The sequence below is a fragment of the Hylobates moloch genome, unplaced genomic scaffold (assembly GCF_009828535.3).
Source record: "Hylobates moloch isolate HMO894 unplaced genomic scaffold, HMol_V3 SCAFFOLD_1, whole genome shotgun sequence".
In the NCBI taxonomy this organism is placed as follows: domain Eukaryota; kingdom Metazoa; phylum Chordata; class Mammalia; order Primates; family Hylobatidae; genus Hylobates; species Hylobates moloch.
In genome coordinates this window covers 88,391,458-88,413,564 of record NW_026652276.1, presented here as the reverse complement: position 1 = coordinate 88,413,564, position 22,107 = coordinate 88,391,458, and the positions used below count along the sequence as shown (strand labels likewise).

Below are 22,107 nucleotides of genomic sequence, written 5' to 3'. Positions count from 1 at the left end.
AAAAAAAAAAAAAAAAAAAAAAAAAAAAAGCAGGGAAGAAGGTGCAGGGAATGCCTACTTTTCCAATCAGGAATGAAGAGGTCCCCCAGTCTCTCTCTAATGAGAGATTGCAGAAATTTATCTCAAAAGCAAGCCAAGGAAGGAAGCAAGGGGCATGCCCACTCTCCTGGTAAAGCAAGCAGAACTTTTACATCTCTCTTGCCGGGGTAGACTGAGATTACAGGAATTTATCTTAGGAGCAAGCCAGAGAAGAAAGTACATACAGGGCATGCCTTCCTTTCTGTTTAAGCTAGAGAAGGCTTATTCTTTATTTGCTATGTAGGTTCCCAGATACTGGCTTGTTAAAAGGCCAGAACCACAGGAAGCTGATGGGAAAGCCTGAGACCAAATTTGGGGGAATTTAGAAGCTGGGCCGATCCTCAGTGCTACAGCTGCTAGGAGGGCTCATGTTGTGTCCAGAATTGGTGGGTTCTTGGTCTCACTGACTTCAAGAATGAAGCTGCGGACCCTTGCAGTGAGTGTTACAGTTCTTAAAGATGGTGTGTCCGGAGTTTATTTATTCTGATATTCAGACGTGTCTAGAGTTTCTTCCTTCTGGTGGGTTCATGGTCTCACTGGCTTCAGGAGTGAAGTTTCAGACCTTCCCGGTGAATGTTACAGCTCATAAAGGCGGCACGGACCCAAAGAGTGAGCAGCAGCAAGATTTATTGTGAAGAGCGAAAGAACAAACCTTCCACAGTGTGGAAGGGGACCGGAATGGGTTTCCGCTGCTGGCTTGGGTGGCCTGCTTTCATTCCATTATCTGGCCCCACCCACATCCTACTGATTGGTCCATTTTAAAGAGAGCTGATTGGTCCATTTCACAAGAGCTGATTGGTCCATTTTGACAGAGTGCTGATTGGTGCGTTTACAATCCTTTAGCTAGACACAAAAGTTCTCCAAGTCCGTAACAGATTAGCTAGACACAGAGCACTGATTTGTGCATTTTCAAAACCTTTAGCTAGACACAGAGTGCTGATTGGTGTGTTTATAAAACCTTTAGCTAGACACAGAGTGCTGATTGGTGCATTTACAAACCTCTAGCTAGACACAGAGTGCTGATTGGTGCGTTTACAATCCTTTAGCTAGACAGAAAAGTTCTCCAAGTCCCCACCTGACCCAGAAGCCCAGTTGGCTTCACCTGTCAATGGCACTCGCTGGGGGACTTTGTGGCACCCAGCCTGGGCACTCTAGCAGCCCAGAGAGAGCTCATCCCCCAGTCAAGCCCAGCAGGTGCTGGCTGGCCACGCTGAGTGCGGGTCCCACGGAGCCCATGCCCACCTGGAACCCGGGCCGGCCCATGAGCGCTGCGTGCAGCCCCAGCTCCTGCCTGCACCTCTCCCTCCACACCTCCCGGCGAGGCAACGGAGCTGACTTTGGCCTTGACCAGCCCCAGACGGGGTCGCCCACAGCACAGTGGTGGGCTGAAGGGCTCCTTGAGCGCGGCCAGAGTGGACGCTGAGGCTAAGGCCGAGGAGGTGCTGAGAGCGAGCGAGGGCTGCTAGCACGTTGTCACCTCTCGATGTGATTCAAACCTTTTTTTTCCCCCTTTTATGCTTGAGATAAATCTTCTGATGCCCTCTCCCTGTGGTTCATCAAGCATGGTGATTGAAGAGCTGAGCCCTCTGTAAAGACTGCAAAAGTTGGCACTTTATGTGTTGTACAAGCAAGCCCCTTACCCCTCAGGAAGAAGCTGGTAGTTGAGATTTTTCTTCTCAATTGTAAGACTCTGTGCTCAGGTTGTAGCTAGTGTATGAGTGTATTTCTGCTTTCAATATCCATTTTGATGTGAGTGTTTCTTAGTAGTCTGGCATGTACGGGTCTTTCATCTGGATTTTGGCTTTCTCTTGGAGAGAATTGGCTCATGTTTAGGTGTATACTAGATGTGTCTGTGGGATGAGAGGTAGCCCAGAGCCTGCTCTTTCACCATGTTGCTGACATACCCTCATATATTATTTCATAATTTTAATTTCCCAAATTGTGTCAAGTTATTGAATTCCTCTCTATTTCACTGCCATCACCTTGGGCAAAGTCATTATCATCTCTGTTCTAGATTGTTGCAATAAGTCCTCAATAAATCACTCATTTACTCCATTCCAATTCATTTGCCAAATAAAAGCTAAGTATCTTTATGTGAATTAGTTTGCCTTAATCCTCATAACAATGTTCTTTAACCAGGGTTGCTGGGCTAGATTCTTCTAGTTTCACTTTATTATCTGAGACCCATATCACAGAAAAATGACATAACTGAGGTCACTCAGCTAGTAAGTTGCAGAGCTAGGATATAATATCAGGAGCTATAGCCTCTACTCGTAATCATTGTGCTATATGGTCTCCATTATTGTTTGTTTTCAATAAGACTATATTAAAGGATAACTTCCTGCCAGAGATAGTATGTTTATGGGTTAGGGGAAAGATAAAGATTAATATAAAAACAAGCAGCTGCATGAATTTGGTACAACAGCTGTAAAATTAGAAACAATAGTAGCACTAGAACTGAGATTGCAAAGTGGAACTTATGAAGTTTATGAACTTTAATTAAAATGTCACTGATGTAGGTGCCAAAAACCATGAAAAAGATGAAGTGTGTTGGTTGTCTCATAGCAGGGGAAATAGAGTAGATAATCAAATGAGCAATGGGCATTTTACATTTTGATTAAGAACCTTCTCCATCATAAGACATTTATAAAAATATCTGAGAACAAAGACAAGCTTTAATTCCCTGTGGATGATAGGATAGTTTATATTGTATACATGGTCAAATTTACTTGAAAGAGATAAAATATAAAATATTAATCTGTTGAAAGCCTAGAAAATAACAATCTGATATACTCAGTGATACAAAGTAATTCAATATCACTTGTTCATGTGAATGAGGCATCATGTTTTATTCAGCTTATACAGTTTGTTCAGACATTGTAAAATAATTTCAGGGAATAAAATGCAGTATTCTAATTAGAAGCTAATAGACTACTATTTTAGACTCCACACAGTGTACATAACTCCTGGACATTGATGTTGTAATTTTAAAGAAACAACATTTTTAAGACCTGAATAAAATTCTTTTTAAAAAGCAAGAATCAGCTAGTAATCTATAGATGTTGATTTCCCTGAGAAATTATGGCAATAAAAGTTAAATAATATCCAAGTGTCATTTTACTTCATCCCATATCAAGTGTCAGGCATAGTTCCTTGTTTCTTTACACATAAAATCTTATTAGAGTCTTGGAAGTAGTCATTATTATTCCCACTTTCCATTGGGAAAGTTAAGACCTTGAAGCCTTAAATAGTAATTTTCACAAGTATACATAGTATGTGACAGAGCCTGTAGAAAAATTCCGTTTGCTTATTTCATAGCCCAAGTTCTTAATGACTGGGTCATAATGTTCCTTCTTTCTTTTCTCACTTCCTTTTAAAATGTTGAGGGTACAAGAAAGGAAATTATCGATGTAGTCATTGTGGACGCCACTCAATTTGAGTTCTTTCTGCTTTAACATTTATTTTTTTCACATTACCCTGGAGTCTAAGTATATTACATTTATCTGGTCAATATTTCATAAATTAAATGTTTTATTCTTGTATTAACTTAGTATTACTATGAGTAGATATTAGCCTAATAAATGCATAGTGTTATGCATTTCTACCTTAATCTTTTTATTTTTATGCAAATTTTGAGGAGAGGCTTTACCTAGGAAATGCAATATCAGCATTTATCTACACATTCTGTGAGCACAGATGGCTGATGGGAGAAGCACTCACATTATTTCAAGAGTCAGTAGCCTATGGCACACAGGCAAAACATGAGCCACTATCCATTGAGTTATGGAACAGTTGCTACCACTTCTTTGTATCTATCCTCAATATATTTAAGAAATGCCTTTATCTGTGACAATCAAAGTCAGACAGGTTTTCCTTGTCTTACAAATATCAACGCTTGCAGCATTATACCTGTATATGTACATAAAAATGTCATTACATGTCAGGAGAATAACATAAAATCTGAACTTCCGTATATCCTTATCTTTGCCAATTAAGATGGAAAGGAGTGAGACCATTGGAACCCTACTTTAAAAGATTTCAAACCAGATTTCATTTCCTGTTCTGTGTGCACGTTCAGGATGTAGGGGAAAACAAAACAATATCTTTTTCCTGCCTGTCACAAGGTTTATGACTGACACCCTTATACAAAAGACAGACAGATTCACAAAAGGAAATCATGACAAATTTATTTAACCCAAGTTTAATGTCAAATGAGAGCCTTCAGAAATGAAGACCTAAAGATCCAAGAATTTTTATCCTTAGGCGTCTGTTTCATAACTCAATGACACTTTTATCCTTAGGATCCAAGAAGAATGGACAGTCATATAGAAGGATGATTGGACAAAAATTAGGTGTGATCTAATGGAATTAAAGGAGGCAGGGCACTTAGCAAGGTCTGTTTGTTCAGATTCTTCTTGTCCTGCAAATGTAGGGCAGAACCCCTCTGAAACTAGAGTCTTATGATCTTCTTTCAGGAAAAGTATGTCAGAGAATTTCTTTATGGCTATACTTCAGGGTAGAAAGGTGGGAGAAGGTCAGAGTGGCCTCCTGGCTACTGCAGTTTTTTCAATTGCCAACTTGACATATTTTGGAGTATTATATTCAGAGCCCTGATATTGGCAGAGAACCAATAAACCCACAAGCTATGGGAGGACCGAGAAGCAACAGAGTGGAAATAAAGAGCCCTGTGCATCTAACTCACACAACCATAGTGCTAATCCACATTTGTAAAAAGGCAAATGGAGAGTCCTGAAGACAACTGTCAGTCAGTAGTTTATATTAAACAGGGCTTAGTCTGAATTTAGTGGAGTACAGTTTAAAATGGCTTTTTTTTCCCAATTATTGCTTTTATGCTCTGAAGAATACTCATTTTCAGTCCATAATGTTATTTAGCACTGATTTTATAGCTTTGTAATCACTTTTCATTATTGAAAATTCTTTTTATTTTTTTTTTTTGGCGATGGAGTCTCTCTCTGTCACCCAGGCTGGAGTGCAGCGGTGTGACCTCGGCTCACTGTAACCTCTTCCTCCCAGGTTCAAGTGATTCTCCTCCCTCAGCCTCCCAAGTAGCTGGGATTATAGGCACCCGCCACCATGTGCCCAGCTAATTTTTTATTTTTTTATTTTTAGTAGAGACGAGGTTTCACCATGTTGGCTAGGCTGGTTTCAAACTCCTGACCTCAGGTGATTGGCCCACCTGGGCCTCCCAAAGTGCTAGGATTACAGGTGTGAGGAACCATGCCCAGCCATTAGAGAAAACTCTAATGTCCACTGTAAAGCCTTGATTTTTATAGGCACACATAGCTCACATTCTCTTCTCTCCTTAGGCCCATGATGAAAGAGGAGCTTGGAATGAGAGAGGGCAGGGGTTTGTGGGTTGCCTTCCCCAATGGGTAGGGTCAAATAGGAAGGCTAGAAAAACGGCAGGTCTTTTCTGATAAGTTTGATGATGGCCTGCCGTTGTTGGCTACATATGGTTCCACTTGCCATTGGTGGCCTTACCCAGGTGATTATCTTCTATACATAGTTTTATTGTTTTCTTAAAACTGTGCTCAGCTTCAGCCTTTATTTCTTCTCTTTTCCAAGGGCCTTTTGGAGAGGAAGATCTTAGTCTCTATTTCACCCAACTGCCTTTCTCAAAGTGTGCCTCCTTGCTGATCTGCCATATTGTTAGTCCCATAGCTCATTCTTTCTTTTCTATGTTCCATGCTCTATAGAGCCCAGAAATGACTGAGGTCTTGTCCAGATGCTATTAAAGACCACTTCCTCCAAGGTTCACTGCATCACTGGACCTATCAGTTCTGCTGGAACAACCTGTAAAATAAACCCCAACCATAGCTTCAGAATTCACTAGATTGGGAGTGGTCTCTCTTTTACTAGGGTCATGTAGCTCTCTGAACACATTCTTCTCTGCTCTAAAGGCAGCCCCAGGATAGCGTGCTAATTTGCTATACAACTGTCCAGCTGGGAGAGAAATACCAGTCTCTCCTTCATTCAGTTAGCTCCCTTGTTTGGGTGAAGGAGGAAGGAAGCTCTTCATTTATGTGTATTCCATAGGAAGGGAGGGAAAAGCCTCTTTACCAAACAGCTTGCATTCCTCACAATAAAGAGAAGACCTTAAATTCCTTCTCATGTATAACAAGTCATGTGTCATTTCTTCTGAAATTGGAGCACCTTTTACAAAAGGCTGGTCACAGAATGAATGTTGAGTACTCTACTAAATCATGTCTGAGAGAGAGAGAGAGGAATACAAATAAACAAGTTACAGATTGTGGTAAGCAAAGAGGGAACTAAACAGGGTTCTCTTAGAGAAAATAACTGGGGTTATTTTATTTTTTTAAAGATTCTTTTTTTATTATTATTATACTTTAAGTCTGGGATACATGTGCAGAAGGTGTAGGTTTGTTACATAGGTATACACCTGCCATGGTGGTTTGCTGCATCCATCAACCTGTCAGCAATTGGACAAGACCTCTCTGATGAAGTGATGTTTCAGCTGAGATGACAAGTATGGCAAAGAGGTAGCCAAGGTGAAGTGCTGACAGAATTGCATTCCAGGTACAGGGGTAGGAGATTTGAGAATTTGGTGTGTGAAAAGGTATGTGGTATGTTATTCTAGAATGTGGCAGAAGGCCAGTATCACCAGTGTTTTTTGACAGAGAGGGAGAATCAGGTATGGTCTTAGAGGCCCTGCTAAAGGATTTTGTTTACATTCACAGTGCAATGAGAAACCATTCAAGGATTTAAACAGGGAAGTAAAATTAAGTAATTAAATTTTTAAAAGACCACTTTGATTTCTCACTACAAAACAAATTGTAGAAAGCAACAGTGAATGCAGCAAGACAATTAAGACTCTGTTGAATTGACAGACAAGAGATGCTGGTGATTAGGACAAGGACGGTGGCAGCGGAAACAGAGAGAGGGCTCCCACAAAATTCATGTATTGAAGCCTTCAATTAGTGCCTCACATATGGCCTGTGAGGAGGGAATTGAAGATAAATGAGGTCAGAAGGGTGGGGTCCTAATTTGATAGGACTGATATCCTTATAAGAAGAGAAAGAAATATAAGAAGAGAAAGAAAAAAGAGAGTGCTCTCTCCATGATGTAAGGACATAGCAAAAAGGTAGTCATCTACAAGTCAGGAAGAACACCCTTATGAGGAACTGACCGTGCTGGCACCTTGATCTTTAACTTCCCAGCCTCTAGAACTGTGAGAAAGAGATTTCTGTTGTTTAAGCCTCCCAGGATTTTGTTATGGCAGCGCAAGCAGACGAAGACAGATGGCCATATGGAGAATTATTTTACAGATAGCACTACTAGGATTTAATAATGGATTGCATATGCATACAGATGATGAAAGAAATAAGTCAATGATATGTTCTAGTTTTATTTAGTTATCTATTTTACTTTACTTATGTATTTATTGGTTTGACTATCTGGGTGAATGTTGGCACCATATACTATCAATTGGGGAAAAAAAAAATAGAAAAAAATAAGACCTGGCTGACAGAACAGGGGTGAATCAACAAACCAAGTCTGAACGTTTCTGTTTGTATGTTTCTGGGACATACAAGAGGAGGTATCAAGTAGATGTATGGATACACAAGTCTGGATCCCAGAAAAGAGGTCTGGGCTGAGATGTAAATGTTGAGACTGTTGGCATGCAGGTCCTCTGTAAATTAATAGTAACAAATGAGACCACCCATGAAATGTATAAAGAGAGATGAAGGCCAACATTTAAATATAAATTTAAAGTAAAAATGGATAAACATATAAGAAGAGGAAAATCAGGAGACTCCAAGAAAAGAGTCAACAAGATAGTAAATGCATCAAGGAATATTTGTTATTTTGACCAGAGGAATTGTGAGAAGCTACATAAATAAACAGCATTTTTTACAATAGGTCAAAAACGAATGAAAATTGAGGAAGGGAAAGAACATGTATCACTAAATATATATATATATCACTAAATTACATAAATATAATTTATATATAATATATAAATATATAATATATGAAATATATATAAATTATATATATTATATATTTATTATATATATAAATTATATATATTATATATTTATTATATATATAAATTATATATACATATTATATATAATATATATATTTTATTTATATATAAATTATATATGTATTTTATTTATATATAAATATTTTGTTGTTGTTGTTGTTGTTGAGATGGAGTCTCGCTCTGTCACCTAGGTTGGAGTGCAGTGGCACATTCTCGGCTCACTGTAAGCTCCGCCTCCCATGTTCACGCCATTCTCCTGCCTCAGCCTCCGGAGTAGCTGGGACTACAGACGCCCACCACCACGCCCAGCTAATTTTTTTGTATTTTTAGTAGAGACGGGGTTTCACCGTGTTAGCCAGGATGGTCTCAATCTCCTGACCTCGTGATCTGCCCACCTTGGCCTCCCAAAGTGCTGGGATTACAGGCATGAGCCACTGCGCCTGCCCACTAAAATATATTTTTACCATATTAGTGATACATGTTCTTTAGGAACATGGCACCATGTCTCTCTGTTTCCACTGCCACCATCTCTCGCTGTTTCCACTGCCACCATCCTTGTCCTAATCCCCAGCATCTCTTGTCTGTCAATTCATTAGAATCTTAATTGTCTTTCTGCTTTCACTGTTGTTTCCTAAGAGCATGTATCACTAATATGCTAAAATTACATAATTCATAATTTTACCATGACAAAAATATAAAATATATATTAGAAATACAAATATATATAAAATATAAAATGTAGATAAAATATTATATTTTATATTATTTAATGGTAAAGGAAACAGATAGCTAGGATATAGATATTAAACAATTGATTTTTCTGTGTGTTTTATAAATTTTTGAAGCTATTTGAAAGATAGATGACTTTAGAAGGTATTATGCAAAGATAGGCATAATCTAGTAATGAGAAACATTAATATTTCAGGAGAAAAGCAAGGGAAATGACTAAATTAGTGACATCCTTAAGAAAGATACAAGGGATATAATAAGGGATATAATGGAGGACTGAAAAATAATATTGATTTATCTTTGATAGGATAGGCATTAACTGCCTCCATTTTAACAGGAAGAATGTAAAAATGTGCGTAATCACAAGAAGGTTCATGTATTTCATGAAGCTAGAAAGATGAGGAGGTTATCAGTCAATGAAATACTTTTTTTTTTGAGACAGAGTCTCACTCTCGCCCAGGCTGGAGTGCAGTGGCGCGATCTCAGCTCACTGCAAGCTCCGCCTCCCGGGTTCACGCCATTCTCCTGCCTCAGCCTCTAGAGTAGCTGGGACTACAGGCGCCCGCCACCGCAGCCAGCTAATTTTTTTTTTTCTGTATTTTTAGTAGAGAGGGGGTTTCACTGTGTTAGCCAGGATGGTCTCGATCTCCTGACCTCGTGATCTGCCTGCCTCGGCCTCCCAAAGTGCTGGGATTACAGGCGTGAGCCACCGTGCCCAGCCTGAAACATGTTGATTATTTAAGAATGAGCTTCCCTGTCTTTTAAGGGGGGAGGAAGGTTTCTATTCTTCTCGTATATTCATCTGTATTTCAGTGTTTGTTGGACCTATTTTTCTGCTAGCATTACACTGTTCAAAAATTATAAAATAAAAAAGAATAGATTTACATGAAATGAACAAACCATTATGATTGTGACTTATTATTTATCATCTTTTATCTTCTGATAAAAAAGTGATTGTCTCTTACTGCTACCCAAGTCCAATAGCAGCTCTTTTCTAAGCTAAATGTTATCTGAAGGGTCAGGTGGAAAGATAGTTTTTTTTCTTTCTTTCTTTCTCTTTTTTTTTTTTTTTTTTGAGATAGAGTTTCACTTTTGTCACCCAGGCTGGAGTGCAATGGCGCATGATCTCGGCTCACGGCAACCTCTGCCTCCTGAGTTCAAGCGATTCTCTTGCCTCAGCCTCCTGAGTAGCTGGGACTACAGGCATGTGCCACCACATCCGGCTGATTTTTGTATTTTTAGTAGAGACAGGTTTTTGCTGTGTTGGTCAGACTGGTCTCAAACTCCTGACCTCACATGATCTGCCCACCTCGGCCTCCCAAAGTGGTGGGATTACAAGTGTGAGCCACCGCACCTGGCCAGAAATGGCCAGAACGATGTTTTTCTTTCAAAAAAAAGTAACTCTACTTAAATCAGATGTATCAAATGAAAACAATGTTAGTTACAGTATAAAACCATGTTTTCCAAACTTTGTAGAACAGTAACTATGACTTCTATTTATTGTGACAAGAAAACCTGTAGCATATATGTAATATGTATATATAATTGCATGTATAGTATTGTGTGTGTATACACATATATAGAGAGAAACAGTATAAGCTATGACTGTACAATGTAATTTCATAGAAATCAGTATTTTATGGCTAGTTTGCATAATACTTAGCCTCAAATACACAGTGAATTCTAGGATACTAAGAAATATATGGTATATTTTCTAAGAATTTATAGTTTTAAAGGAGTGATATGGAAGTGAATAATTGTAATCAGTCCTAAAAGCATGCTTAAAATACAAAAGGTACACATTACTAAATCTCCCCCCAGAGCTTTCTAGAAGAAATGATCTTGGTGAAGATGAGTTTTGAAGGATATGTAGACCTTGAGCACCTATAAAGGTGTCCTAACACATCTTAATAATAAATCCAAAGGCTTAAGATGCAAGGTATATGACCAGCTTAGAATGAATGGTCGTTTATAATTCCAGATGGATGGAGAGTAACTGATTTTTCTCCAAATCAAATTTAGTTTTTGACAATGGCATGTAACATGTACAGATTCATTAATAGCAGATTTGGGTACCAAATCTACTAATTAGCAATTAGGTTAACTGCTAGAAACTAGAAATTAGGTATTCTAATAAAGAGACATACATTAAATATATCTTACCTCCATAATTCCAATGCTACAAGTATTTAAATATATCAAGATCTTCCAAATTCGCATCCTTTGCCAAAAGTAAGTATAGTGTACTAGTTCTAAATTTTGCATCAGATATTTGCTTGAAACATGTAAGATCTGAAGATTTGGCCTAAGCTTCAGTTGCTTCGTCTCATACAATATTAGTGCATTATTTACAATGATTGTTCCTTTTCCCAGATTTGGCAATGTGGAGGCTCCTTGGAGATTGTTACTTGCTCCCATGTTGGTCATGTTTTTCGGAAGGCGACTCCATACACTTTTCCTGGTGGCACTGGTCATGTCATCAACAAGAACAACAGGAGACTGGCAGAAGTTTGGATGGATGAATTTAAAGATTTCTTCTACATCATATCCCCAGGTACACAATTCTGACATTTTTCTTTCTCTACGGGAGAAAATAAAATTGAAACATACTGAATATGTGTTTCATTATTGCTGTTATTCTGCTAGTTAAAATATTGTTTATTACCATAATATTGCAGAAAACTGCATATGAGAAAGTTGTACTGTGAAGTAAATTTTGATGTAAAATAAGAACTATATTTCAAACACCTAAATATTATCTTTTTTTTCTCAACCCAAGTGTTATGCTGGAAAAATGGAGCAAGCCATACAGAGAGATCTGTATTTATTATTAACTCAAATTGAGAATATTTTTTAAAAATCTTAGTAGGGGAAGATTAAATGACTTCATACAGAAACAAGATGGAAAATTATGCAGATATTTAAATTTATATTTCTGAAGAACATAGTAAATTATTCATCAATAAATATGTGTGGAAAATAATATGAGTAAAACGTTTTCATACTTTAGTTACAGAGAAGTATATATATTGAAATAGAAGTAAACATAGGCGGCCGGGCGCGGTGGCTCATGCTTGTAATCCCAGCACTTTGGGAGGCCGAGGCGGGCGGATCACGAGGTCAGGAGATCGAGACCACGGTGAAACCCCGTCTCTACTGAAAATACAAAAAAATTAGCCGGGCGTGGTGGCGGGCGCCTGTAGTCCCAGCTACTCGGAGAGGCTGAGGCAGGAGAATGGCGTGAACCTGGGAGGCGGAGCTTGCAGTGAGCTGAGATGGTGCCACTGCACTCCAGCCTGGGCCACAGAGCGAGACTCCGTCTCAAAAAAAAAAAAAAAAAAAAAAAAAAAGAAGTAAACATAGGCTATCAGTGGGTGGTAGGATTATGGGTAATTCTTTTCCCTATATTTTTATATATTTTCTAATATTCACACATTACTTATTTTAAGAATTGAAAGTCATTAAAAAGGAAAAAAATAAGAAAATCCTATTACTGGGTGATGGGATTATTAATAATTACATTCTGTATAATTTTCTAGATTTCTGCAATAGCTACATTACTTACAACAAAAAAAAGCCAAAAACTGAAGCATTTAAAAAGGGAGAAAAATAAGGATACAAAAGGACTCAGTTTTTATATAGGCCTTATGGTCATTAGTGTCATTATTGTCATTATTATGTAACCCATAAGGACAACAACAAAAATCCAGGCCTACATCCTTTTTCTGTAATACAATCTATTAGCTGGCTTAGAAAAGCCTATTTGATTTTAATTGGCATGCTCTGATTTTTGAAGGTACATTTAAGTGTCAATGAAAAGAGTCAAACTCTGTAAAACATTTAGAGCTTTATTCTGAGCCAAATTTGAGTGAACCTGGCCCAAGGCACAGTCTGGAGAGTTCCAGAGAACATGTGCCCAAGATGGTTGGGTTATAGGTTGATGTTACACGTTTTAGAGAGACATAAGACACATCAGTGAACTCATATGAGGGATATATTGGTTTGGTCAAGTTATTATCTAAATACCTAGACTCAATAGGAAAGAGTGACTGGGTTAAGATAGGAGGTTGTGGAAACCAAGGTTCTTATGCAGATGAAGTATCATAGGTGGCCACCTTAGAGGCAATAGTTGGCACGTGTTTCCTATTCAAACCTTTAAAAGGTGCTAAACTCTCAGTTAATCTCCTTAGGTTTGGGAAGGACTGGAAGGGGAGAGGTCTAGATGCAGATTTTTCCCCCACAAAAGATGTCTTTGCAGGGCCATTTCAAAATATGGCAAAGAAATATACTTTGGGTTCCTTCTTTATCTGTCATATGTTTTTATGCCAGAATCAGATTGGCAATGAAGCGGCTACGTTGTCTGGAGTAAATACTAGGGCTTTGTCCTCTCATGCCAAGAAAATTTAGGACAGGGACACACACGAGGAGTTTAGGAGTGGAGGTTAAATAGGCAGAAGAAAGAGACAGGAGGACAGCCCTCTCTCTGGTGAGAGAGAGGGCTTCCGAAAGGGAGAGACCACCAGAGTCGGATGCGCGGGATTTTACAGGCAGGCTTGAGGAGGCTGATTTACTAGGGCCCACAGAATGGTTCCATCAGGTGTGCCCTTTACATAGGGTGCAGGAAGGCTGGCCACCCCACCCTAATCTTATTATGCAAATGGACTTTCCACTGCACTGGCGCCATCTTGTCTGCTTCTTACTGTACATGTGGCTGCCAAAGAGAAAAGGGAAGATGGAGTCACTGTTTTGAACATGATTGGCCCAGCTGCCAGCATCTATATCTGCAGTTCAATTTTACAAACTGCTCTTTGTTAGAAAATTATTTTAGGGCTGCTTTTCATTAAAAAGGAAAACTTTACCAAGGACTCCTGTAACCTCAACTGTCTGCCTAAATAATTTCATCTTAACTCCTATATCAGTGACTAACCCACATTACACAGGGTTAAATAAACCCATCTGATGAGATTGTATGGTCAATAGGGCATGATAGGAACTTGGACAAGAGAGGAAAAGGTCCAAGTTTAGTCCTTATAAGGAAATTCAAACTTTTTTTTTTTTTTTTTTGAGACGGAGTCTAACTCTGTTGCCCGGGCTGGAGTGCAGTGGCGCAATCTCGGCTCACTGCAACCTCTGCCTCCCGGTTCAAGGGATTCTCCTGCCTCAGCCTCTCCAGTAGCTGGGATTACAGGCACCCGCCACCATGGTCGGCTAATTTTTGTATTTTTAGTAGAGACAGGGTTTCACCATGTTGGCCAGGCTGGTCTCGAACTCCTGACCTCCAGTGATCCGCCCCTCAGCCTCCCAGAGTGCTGTGATTACAGGCTTGATCCACCGCGCCTGGCAAAAACTTTTCTATATACGAGTACCTAGAAGAGAAGGAGCAGAAGGAGCAGTATGAAGTTTCTTATTAAGATGCAGCATCGCTATATAAAGAAGAATGGGGATATTGTATGTTTAAGTGTGTGATTAGGAAAAGGACTTTTTCACACGTTTTCAAGCCTCTTCTATGTTAAAAAGCTATTACGAGGAACACCATTTCATGCATAGATGTATTTCTCTTTACAGTAGAAATCTAGTCCATATGTTCAGAGTTGAATTCAGCAGGAGCTTGTAATATTCACAGCAAGGCAGTGACATTTATATAACCTTTTCATTTTCTTTTGATGATACTTTTTGAATTCAAATCATTACTTGTAGAAATATATAAGTTCAAATATGAATAAAGGAGTAATGGAGGAAAAAATTGTGTTATGTGTGATTGCATGCAATGTACATTCAGGAATACGAGTAATTGAGAATAATTGTAATCACATGTATTATATTCGTCCATGATGAATATTTGCGAAAAGTAATGTGCTAGTCTTTTGTATAATTTTCCACTGAATGAAAAAGGCAGATAAATGATGGAACCATTTCTCAAATTATAATGAATAACTTTAGAATTTAAAGCATGGGAAAAAATGCCTGCTATCTGGAACTAATGACTTTATGTTGCACAATAGGGACTGTTTGTATATCCTGGAAAGTGCAGTTTTCATATTACAATAAATATTATTTGAGGTTATTGTTCTTATAAAATGGATTTATTTGAATCTAGAAAAGTAGTTTGGGAGGCAGAACAAGGACTTTTGGGGAATGTGTTGAAGATATCTAAGAACTTCCTAAAGGGCATTTATGTTTACGTGTGTCTCAGAGACAGTCAGTGCAGCTAAGCAATGGTAGAATCTACCAGCAATAGTGTGGGCAGAGGGAGGAAACTCCAAACCTGAAACACAGAACAATGAATTGCTTCTCCCTGAAAAAGGAAGAATGGACGCAGGCTAGAAACTAGAACTGGATGTCTAAAACAATTTGAGCTCTGGGAAGATTTCAGACCATCCAAAAACAGATAAAACAGGTTGCATTCAGGAAGTCAGAAATCTATTATTTTTATGACAACAATTTCAGCCATTGTTAATTTAGGCTACAAGAGCAGTGGTCATTTTAATTTAAAATCAAAATCATACACTCTTTTGCTATCCTCTGGAATTTTTGATTTTCTGTTTTTCATCACTTTGGGAATGGGTGAGTTTATAAAGAGAGAATCTGGTGTGTGTGTTCAGGAAGGAGGGGTGGGAGCTACATGCATTCACATCCACAGTTAGAACTATATCCTTTACTATAATACACACACACACACAAACACACACACACACACACATGCATATTTATGAAAAACTCTGAAGGGTTTATGAGTTTATATTGAGCTTCCCAGAACTTCCTTAATATGGTGAAATAAATAATATTTGTTCTTTCTAGAAACTCTTCTATATATTTGTTAATTTTTCCAATATGTTTTGTGAGATTTCCACTTTGTACATGTGGGCTTCTACTCCGAAATTGTGTTCTTCACTTAGGCAGTTTCTCAAACTCCAGTCTTTAAGTGCTCAACCTTTATAACTTGAATTCTAAAAATAACTTACTTACTTTCAATATACTCTATAAAATATCACCTGCCTACTTTATTGGTTGGCTTCAGGAATGTTTCAGCTCTATCTGTCTTGAACTGTCTGGGTATTATTTCTCTCTCTGTATTCCCCGAAGTTTGATAACATGGGCAAACCATCATCACTTCTTACCATATTGTTTTAATTTTTATTACTTGTCTCTATATCCAAAGTAGTTCAGAGACAACTATTTACAGTGCCTAGCAACTTTTCTGTCATTTTGCTTAAAAAAATTTTGTTGAATAACTGGAAGAATGAATGAATGAATAATTTTTAAAAGAGAGCCACATTTGTTTCTTTCTTTCTGCTGAATTATCCATGGGTTTCTGGTTTATACCAGGGAGACTCTTCACAAGAATTGTGGCAAATAAGCCTTTGTCCCACCTCTCTGATCCAGCCCTGGATACGGACCCACTGTTAAAAGAGAGGTGAAGGGTCTTCCTCATAAATCTCTTTTATTATTATTATTATTATTTTTTATACTTTGAGTTCTGGGATACATGTGCAGAACATGCAGATTTGTTACATAGGTATACACGTGCCATGGTGGTTTGCTGCACCCATCAACCCGTCATCTGCATTAGGCATTTTTCCTAATGCTATCCCTCCCCTAACCCCCAACCCCCAACAGGCCCTGGTGTGTGATGTTCCCCTCCCTGTGTCCATGTGTTCTCATTGTTCACCTCCCACTCATGAGTGAGAACATGCAGTGCTCGGTTTTCTGTTCCTGTGTTATATCATTCTGTAACCACACAGCAGGTTCTCCTTGCCCACTGCCCAGACATAGCTGAATTATCAAGACAGGGGAATTGCAGTAGATAAAGAGTTTAAGTCACGTAAAGCTGGCTGTACAGGAGATCAGAGTTTCATTATTACTCAAATCAGTCCCCCTAAAAATTCAGGAATCAAGGTTTTTAAGGATAATTTGGTGGGGGGGGTGGGGGAAGGTGTCAAGAAATGGGGAGTGCCGATTAGTCAGAGATGAAATCATAGGGTATTGAAGTGGGTTTTTTTTGCAGTCTTCTGTTCCTGGGTGGGATCACAGAACTGGTTAAGGCAGATTACCTGTCTGAGTGGTATCAGCTGTTGCATCAAAATGTAGGGTCTGCAGAATGTCTGCAGCAATGATCTTAGGTTTTACATCACAACAGTGATGTAATCCCCAGGAGCATTTTGGAGAGGTTCAGAATCTTGTGGCCTCTGGTTGCATGACTCCTAAACCATAATTTTTAATCTTGTGGCTAATTTGTTAGTCCTACAAAGGCAGACTAGTCTCTAGGCAAGAAGGTGGTTTGTTTCAGAAAGGGCTGTTATTTTTTTTTCAGCATTACACTAAATTCACTCCCAAAATTAGTTTGGCCTGCACCCAGGAATGAAGGACAGTTTGGAGGTTAGAAGCAAGATGGAGCTGGGTAGGTCAGATCCCTTTCACTGTTATAATAAAGGCAGTTTCAATTCCTCTGAGTTTTCCATAGGAAAAGAGAATTCCTTTGGTTTACATATGTGCTTAGGGTTTTATGATTTCACCATAATCATAGGTACACACTGTAATATAATCTTACCCTCCAGGGCTAATACAAAAGTCTAACAGGCACAATAAAAGCAGACCATAAAATTGTCTAACAGAGCAACATAATACAAGAGCCCACAAACTAAAATAAAGTTACTTTTATACACTTTGGTTTTTATATTTCTTATGTCTCCTAATTAATTAAAAGTTAAAAATGAGATGTATAAATGGCTTCATGTGTGAATACCTTTATCTGAGTTTTTTCACAATATTTACTATATATCCTAATAGTCTTGGCCTATGCTCATTAGCCGTTTGGTAATATTGACAAAGTTGGTAGGGTCTACTTATGTCTTCTAAATAGGTGTGTAAATAAAGAATAGACATACTCTGAAATAGTCTTCAAGAATAGATTTTTTTTTCCACATTTGTTTAGTTTGATTTCTGGCTGTCTTCTTAAGGATGCAAATACTATAGCATCATAGATTTTTAAAGCCCTGTAGGCTGTTAAAGCCTATGGCAGTTTTTACAAGTAATTGAGCTCTTTCAGCTTGAACCAATCTGATTCTCCTCCAAATCCTTTGAAATGAAGTTATGTAAGCAAAAACTGCTCTTCACAGAATACCACATTATAAAAAGCAACATTTTCTTTTCCTCTTGGTCACAGGTAAAAAGCTTAAGAACTTTAAGATAGACTATAGTCATAAGACTTTCTGTATATTTGATATGCTGGCTGTTTTATAAATAGTGGTTTTCTTTTGGGGGGAAGGTAGATCTCTAGCTGTATATCAACAGGCATGGTGATTAGAAGCAGCAGTTTTTATATAACGCCCAGGTTCTTCTTCCTTTACTTGATGGACACTCTTGTTTTGAGCAGAAACTTATTAAAATTAAATTTAAAGGATCCCAAAACATACCTTAAAAGGTATTTATATGTGACTGGGAAAAATAGATTATTTTTCCTTTGGCAATATTGTAGTTTGATCTGTATTCCAGTTAAACACAAACCACACAATTACAGAGGACTCCTTGAACTTACTTTGAAGGTTAACTCCCTATTCGTTAACCTTTTAAAAATGCCTAAGAAAAATCAACTCACCAAAGGCAGCCTTTGTTAGCAGCATATTTGCATTGTTATTAAAGCTTAAAGCCTCTATTCATTTCCATCTCTTGAAATTTCTATCTATGAAATACTAGTGTTTTTGACATGCTGATATTTTGAAAAATACAATATTTAATAACCAGCTCTTTGAATGTGGGGCCTAATTTCTTCTGTGAGTCATGAAAATGTTCCAGGCTGATTTTGCAACCACATTTTGTTTCCAGAAAAATGTGCAGCGTGAATATTTTTGTAATAATCTAGGAATATTAGTTTTTGGTTGGATTAACAGGAATTCATCTGAAAAGAGCGCAGCATTTCTGAAAATAAAGTACATTTGTACCTGTGAGTTTTGAACTTTTATTTTTTAATACATGCTTTTTCAGCAGCAGCAGCAGCAGCAGCCATAGTATCAATGAGGGAATGTGGTATGATGAGGAGAAAATTCTAAATTATTTTAATGTGCCATGTTATAATAACACATAATGCATTATTTGTGTGATGCCCTAAAATGCTAAATATTGAAAATAAAGAATGACAGCTATATTCATCAACTGCTTTTCCTTGCTACAATCAATTAAAACAGTTTTGGATTCTTTAATTCTTTAAGGCATTAGGTCAACGTTTATTATTGGTCCTTTTATTGGTATTTTATGGGGTTTTTATTTGTATTTCTATAATAAGGATACTGCTATGCTCTGTCTTCACTTGTTAAGTGCTTATTAAGTTCTTGTTTGTTACTATGTCAAGTAGGAGGGACTATGAACACTTTTAAAATGTTGTCTTTGCCGTTAAAGAGTGAACTGTCTACATGAGCACATGTAATTAGTTTAAACGAAAACTAAGATTAAATGCTTAATACATGGGAAACACATTTTCAAGAATTAATATGATTCTTATGTGAACTGCCTACATTTTCCTAGATTCTTCCTTCTCGCCCACAGTCTTCAAATGAATCTCCAACTCCTTTCTTTTCCACCTTCTAATTGCTCTCAAATCCATTCATTTGTCTTCATTTCCAGATTCACCTTCATCCACACAACCTCCTGATTATCCTGATGGGGCTCTGTCCTAGTCTGTTTTGTGTTGCTATAACAGAATATCTGATGCTGGGTAATTTACAAAGATAAGAATTTTGGCTCACAATTCTGCAGGCTGGGAAGTCCAAGATCAGGCAGCTCATCTGGTGAGGGCCTTGTGCCACTTCAACTCATGGCAGAAGGTGGAAGGGGAAATGGGTATGTGCAAGGAGACCAAACATGAGAAGGAACAACCCACTTTTGAAGTAACTAATCCAGTCTTGTGAGAGCAAGAACTCACTCCATGAGATGGCATTAATCTATTCATGAGGGATCCACTCCCATGACCCAAACACCTCCCACTAGGGCCTACCTTTCAACACTGCAACATTGGGAATCGAGTTCAACATAAATTTGGGCAGGAACAACCCTCATCCAAACCACAGCAGCCTCCCTGTCTCAAAGCTTGCCTACTCCTCACTCATCCTTAGAGCGCTGCTGGAGGACCTTCCCAAACCAAATTATCACTGGTCTCTTATTTTCCTAACAACCTTTTAATGACTTAACACAAAGTCAAAAGCCATGAACATGGCCAATAAGGCCCTGTGAGATCCGATCCTTGCCCAACTTTCCAGTCTTTTCTTGTACACTTTCTTCCCAAGAATTCCACATACCTGCCATGTGGAACTACATTCGTTGGGTCTCCAAGCTTAACATGCTCCCTTTTACCTTGAAGTTTTTCTGTATGTCTAAAAGAGTATTTGAGTGGTTAATGAATACTGCCACCTTTGCTTAAAGTACCATAATCATCCACCCCTATCAATCAGATTTGATGTAATTCCCCCCAGGGACTCCAGTGGTTCCTGTAATTTCCCTAATGTAGCATTTATGCATGTTTCAAGTATTTCTTACCCCCACTAAATGATGTGAATAAAAGGACTATATCTGTTTTATTGTTTTTTTTGTTTGATTTTATCTTTAGAGCTTACTGAGCTCAAATCTATTATATTTGTACTATTTTATAACCTATGTCAGAGGCAAATGAAATATATAAGTCCCAATCACCATTACCATGTATCCTTCAAATCTTTTTCTTATGCATTTACATACATTTACAGACACATATTCATATATATAAAAAAATCAGTACTGTTGTAACTCCTTTACTTCTACCTTAATATTATGTCCTGCAGTGTTTTACATACTATTTGCTTAGAATTATTATTCTATTTTGTAGAGAAATAGTTTTATATCGCATGGATATATCAAAACTTATTTAATCATACCAATATTGATAAGCAGTTAGGCAGGTTTCAGTTGTCCCTTACTACAAAAAAGTTACAGAAACCCTCCTGTAACAACTTCTTTGTGAACCTGAGAGGATATTTCTGAGGGGTGTGGAAGCATTAAGAATGAGAGCACTGGAGGCAGACTACCTGGGTTAATTCAAATCCTGACTCTACTTAATCTCTCTTTACCTAATCTCTGCACTTAGTTTGTTTGCTATAAAATGGGGATTATAAAAATACGGCCTTCCACATAAAGTTTTTTGAGAGTTAAATGAAATAAGATATATAAATCACTTAAGACAATGTCTGGCAAGTATCAAACAATTAGCTGTTATTATTATTCATATATATTCATAGAATATTCTATGAATATTCTATGAATATATATGAATGACAACACAAAGTTTACTTAAATTTATTAGATCAATGGATATGTAGATTTATATTTTGGTAGATATTGTCAAAAATTCTTAACTTCTTGAAGTACTTTATTATCATTCCCACCAACAATGCTTGAGCACTTACTGTATACTATCAACATTCTAGATTATCAATCTTTTCATTTTTGCATATATATGTGTATAGACATATATGTACAAATTTATTTATATTTGTATAGATAATTGCACAGATAATCTGTTTTTTTTCCCCAATTGCTGCTAGCAATGAACATCGTTTGCAATTTTCTATTGACATTGGGATTTCTTGTGTAAAGAAACTAGTTACCCTTTTTATTCATATGCTTTGTTCATTTTGCCATTGAATATTTTTGCCTTTCTTTTATGTATTCATAGATCTTGATGTATTCTGGTGATAAATTATTTGTCTGTTATATACATTGTCAAGGATTTTCTCTGAGGTTACTACATGTGTGTTGTAATTTGATCGATATACAAAAAAATATTTTAAAAGAATTTAATTGTTGAAGTAAAATCTGTCTTAGCCTTTATGGCTTTTTTGGTTTATACATTGTTAAAACAATCTCCCCCAAGTATAGCACATTTTTTGTGCCCCAGAAATATTTGTTAAATGATTTAGGCTTGAGTTGAACAAAATTAATGTTTTGCTTGTTTGTTTGATTTTTAGTAAAGTCAGTGGTCTCTCTAGGCAATAACCATGAATAGAATACCAGAATCAGATATCTTTCCTTATGAAAAGGGGTTTTGTTTGTATACATGGAACAAAAATGAAATTATTAGCTTAACAGTTAAAATTAAAGTTTTAAGTAGAGCTATTAATGTGATTATATTACAGTAATTCTTCTTAAATATCTTGAATTGTATTCATGGAATAGAACTAATAAGCAGATGGTATAAATATTATTTCTTGAATATTACAAAAAATATTGAATTGAAGAAGGGTAGA

General features: G+C 37.4%; 1 protein-coding gene across 8 annotated transcripts in view; it reads left to right on the top strand.

Moving 5' to 3' along the window:
- The window catches only part of GALNT13 (polypeptide N-acetylgalactosaminyltransferase 13), a 588,430-nt gene that overhangs the window by 409,880 nt on the left and 156,443 nt on the right, over positions 1-22,107 (top strand). For all 8 annotated transcript variants that reach the window (XM_032755681.2, XM_032755686.2, XM_032755680.2 and 5 more), the window contains one exon: positions 11,213-11,393. In XM_032755681.2, the coding sequence (XP_032611572.1) occupies positions 11,213-11,393 (181 nt within the window). The remainder of the gene's footprint in view (positions 1-11,212; positions 11,394-22,107) is intronic.